Consider the following 2,497-nt stretch of genomic DNA (forward strand, 5'->3'; position numbering starts at 1 on the left):
ATACAGGGCGAGATCGCGTCGGCGCAGCACCTGGAGCGCGTGTGTGCCTCGGAGGATTGCCCAGCTACCATGCGCGTGGCGTTGATGGCGATTAAATCATCGGATTTGACGTTCACAGTCACTACATACGTCGTTTTCCAGGAGCTGAGAATCGCCCAGCAGCATCACTGCTGGGATCAAGTGGGCGTGTTTAAGCGGCTCTTTGGAGGAGAGATCCCCTCCAGCGTACAGAAAATGCTTAGCATCGACGATGAGACTGCAGCAGGACGCAAACAACCGCTGGAAGTGTAGGGGGCTACGCGTATTTATCTCCTTACGTAAATATCATGCTACGATTTTTCTGATTGAAATTTTAAAGAACTGAAATGTTAGAGAAGCTGTGCTATCATGTCAGCAATGGTTCCCACGAATCGTTGTGGATGAGGTCTTCATCGATCTGATGTCGTAACGACACTGTCATTGGATACCGGAACGCTTACTACCAAACGTTTGATACGCTACGTATACGTCCATTTCTGCGCAGAACATCGGTCACAGCATTGTTCAAGCGCAACTTTATTATTAGTGTCGATCAATTTTCTTTTGAATTATGATGGCATGGGGGATTTCTGGAAGTTTGTTATGTTTCCCCCTGCTCGCTCTTTGGAGATTATTAATATCCATGCTCTCCACGTTCTCACCAAGCCCACGAAAGCCTTTAGAAAATGACGCGAGATTTGAATTTGGAGCTTGCGTGTTGCCCCCTGCGAAGAAAGGGTTTGCCAAGCCCAATAGATCGAGTATCGGTAGGAAGTTCAGGTGCATGTACAGTAGATAGTAATAGTGTCGACGAAAGGATACCATCGCGTGCATGTTTCACTTTGAGCCTCGTTTGTTTGAGGTGCATCAAGCAGCTTGATTCAAGCTACATGTTGTATGATAACTTAGCATTGATAATCCTTACGTGGCGTTAAAGTCAAACGGTACATTTTGTTTCGACAGCAACATGCTGTTGTAGAGCCACATTCATCGAAACCCTCACACCAAAAACCCTCACACCTCATTCAATGAGGTGTATCCAGGATACATGTACTGTAAGCTAGGATACATGTACTGTAAGCTCTCGCGCTGCTGTACATGTACACGAAGCAAAACTCCACCACTGGCCATAGAGCGGGAGTGGAGCGGTGCCGGGCGAACAGTCCTCCAAAACTACAACGCGCGGCATCGTGCCAGAGAAAGACCTCTCACCGTAAATGTTACCTCAAGGTTGCGCCAATGTCTTTTGAAATTCATAATGAATGCCCTCCCACCCCTACCTGCGCATTACCTATTGGTCGAAAAGGTCCATCCGTCGCGTCTTTGCATGTATGCCGCACTTATTAATAATGGCCTATCGCCAAATCGCTAGACAGACAAAGTCAGTCAAGAGCGCCAAGCGCATATCCCCAACGTCAGAGAGCTCTCTCCAGGGACGTCCCAAGCCACGGCAACCCCCTCCGCCTAATACACGCCTTCCCCCCCGTAGCAGCCACAATGGACGGCGACTTCCTGCATGCGATCAATGGCGACTGGGACTCGCTGCTCACGATCATGCGCGAGAACCGCCAGGTAGCACAGCGCACGGACGCCAGCGGCATGACGGTATTGCACTGGGTTTGTCTGCACCAAGACGCACCCACTGATATCGTGGTCAAGGTGGTTTTCGCCAACCCATACGCCGTGCACATGCGCAATGACGCCGGCCATCTACCCATCGATCTGGCCATTCAGGCCGAGTGTGGCGAGCGCATCCTCGAGGTTCTACGCGCAGCCGCGCACGGCAGCCACCGCCCGGAAGACGACGGAGGTGAATTGCACCAACACGACCTCATGGGTAAGGACGACGGAGAGCCTACCACGGAGACTATAGACTACCATCTTCCGTACAATAACCATACCATCCTACACGACGATATCCGCGATGGATCAGACTACCTACCCCACCAGAACCACACGTACTACAGTGAATCCGAAGACGAAGTGGACGAGGACGAGCTCGAATACCAGCAACACCATCGACACTACCAGCCGCAGCCGTTTCAGCGTAAGGGGCGACTCGAGAGGAGCGTGTCGGACCAAGACTCGTTCTACGACCCACCACAGGGAAACCACGGTGGCGCTAGTATGTATAGCGGCTTTGGGGTGGGCCCAGATCGTGAACGCGGCAGCACTCTGTCACGAAGCGACCCGCACGTCAAGTCGTTGCTGACCGAGCAGCGTCTCCGTGAGCGAGAGAACGACCTGATCTCGATCGCGACTGCGGACGACTCGATGCCTCTGGGGAGATCAGTCCAACCTTCAACGAGTCAGTGCTGTTACGGCTCACCTTCTCTCTAGCAACCTTAAATTGCTGGAAGAGGTAGGAAACGTTTGTGAAGTCAGAGGCGGCAATCGTTTCAATTTTTTGTAGTAACTCGATAAGCCCCGATGCCATGTTCAGTCCATTTGCGATTTTTTTTTCTATGGCACGCCCAAT

At 51.6% G+C, this 2,497-nt stretch overlaps 1 protein-coding gene across 1 annotated transcript; it reads left to right on the forward strand.

Annotated features, from left to right (window-relative positions):
* Positions 1-1,515: 1,515 nt before the first annotated feature.
* On the forward strand, positions 1,516-2,358 carry PITG_21574 (uncharacterized protein; the record flags this gene model as incomplete). Its single annotated transcript, XM_002894760.1, has 1 exon — positions 1,516-2,358. The coding sequence occupies one exon, from the start codon at positions 1,516-1,518 to the stop codon at positions 2,356-2,358; it is 843 nt and encodes a 280-aa protein (XP_002894806.1).
* Between the last annotated feature and the right edge of the window lie 139 nt (positions 2,359-2,497).

Source organism: Phytophthora infestans, genomic scaffold (genome assembly GCF_000142945.1).
Source record: "Phytophthora infestans T30-4 supercont1.500 genomic scaffold, whole genome shotgun sequence".
Lineage (NCBI taxonomy): Eukaryota > Oomycota > Peronosporomycetes > Peronosporales > Peronosporaceae > Phytophthora > Phytophthora infestans.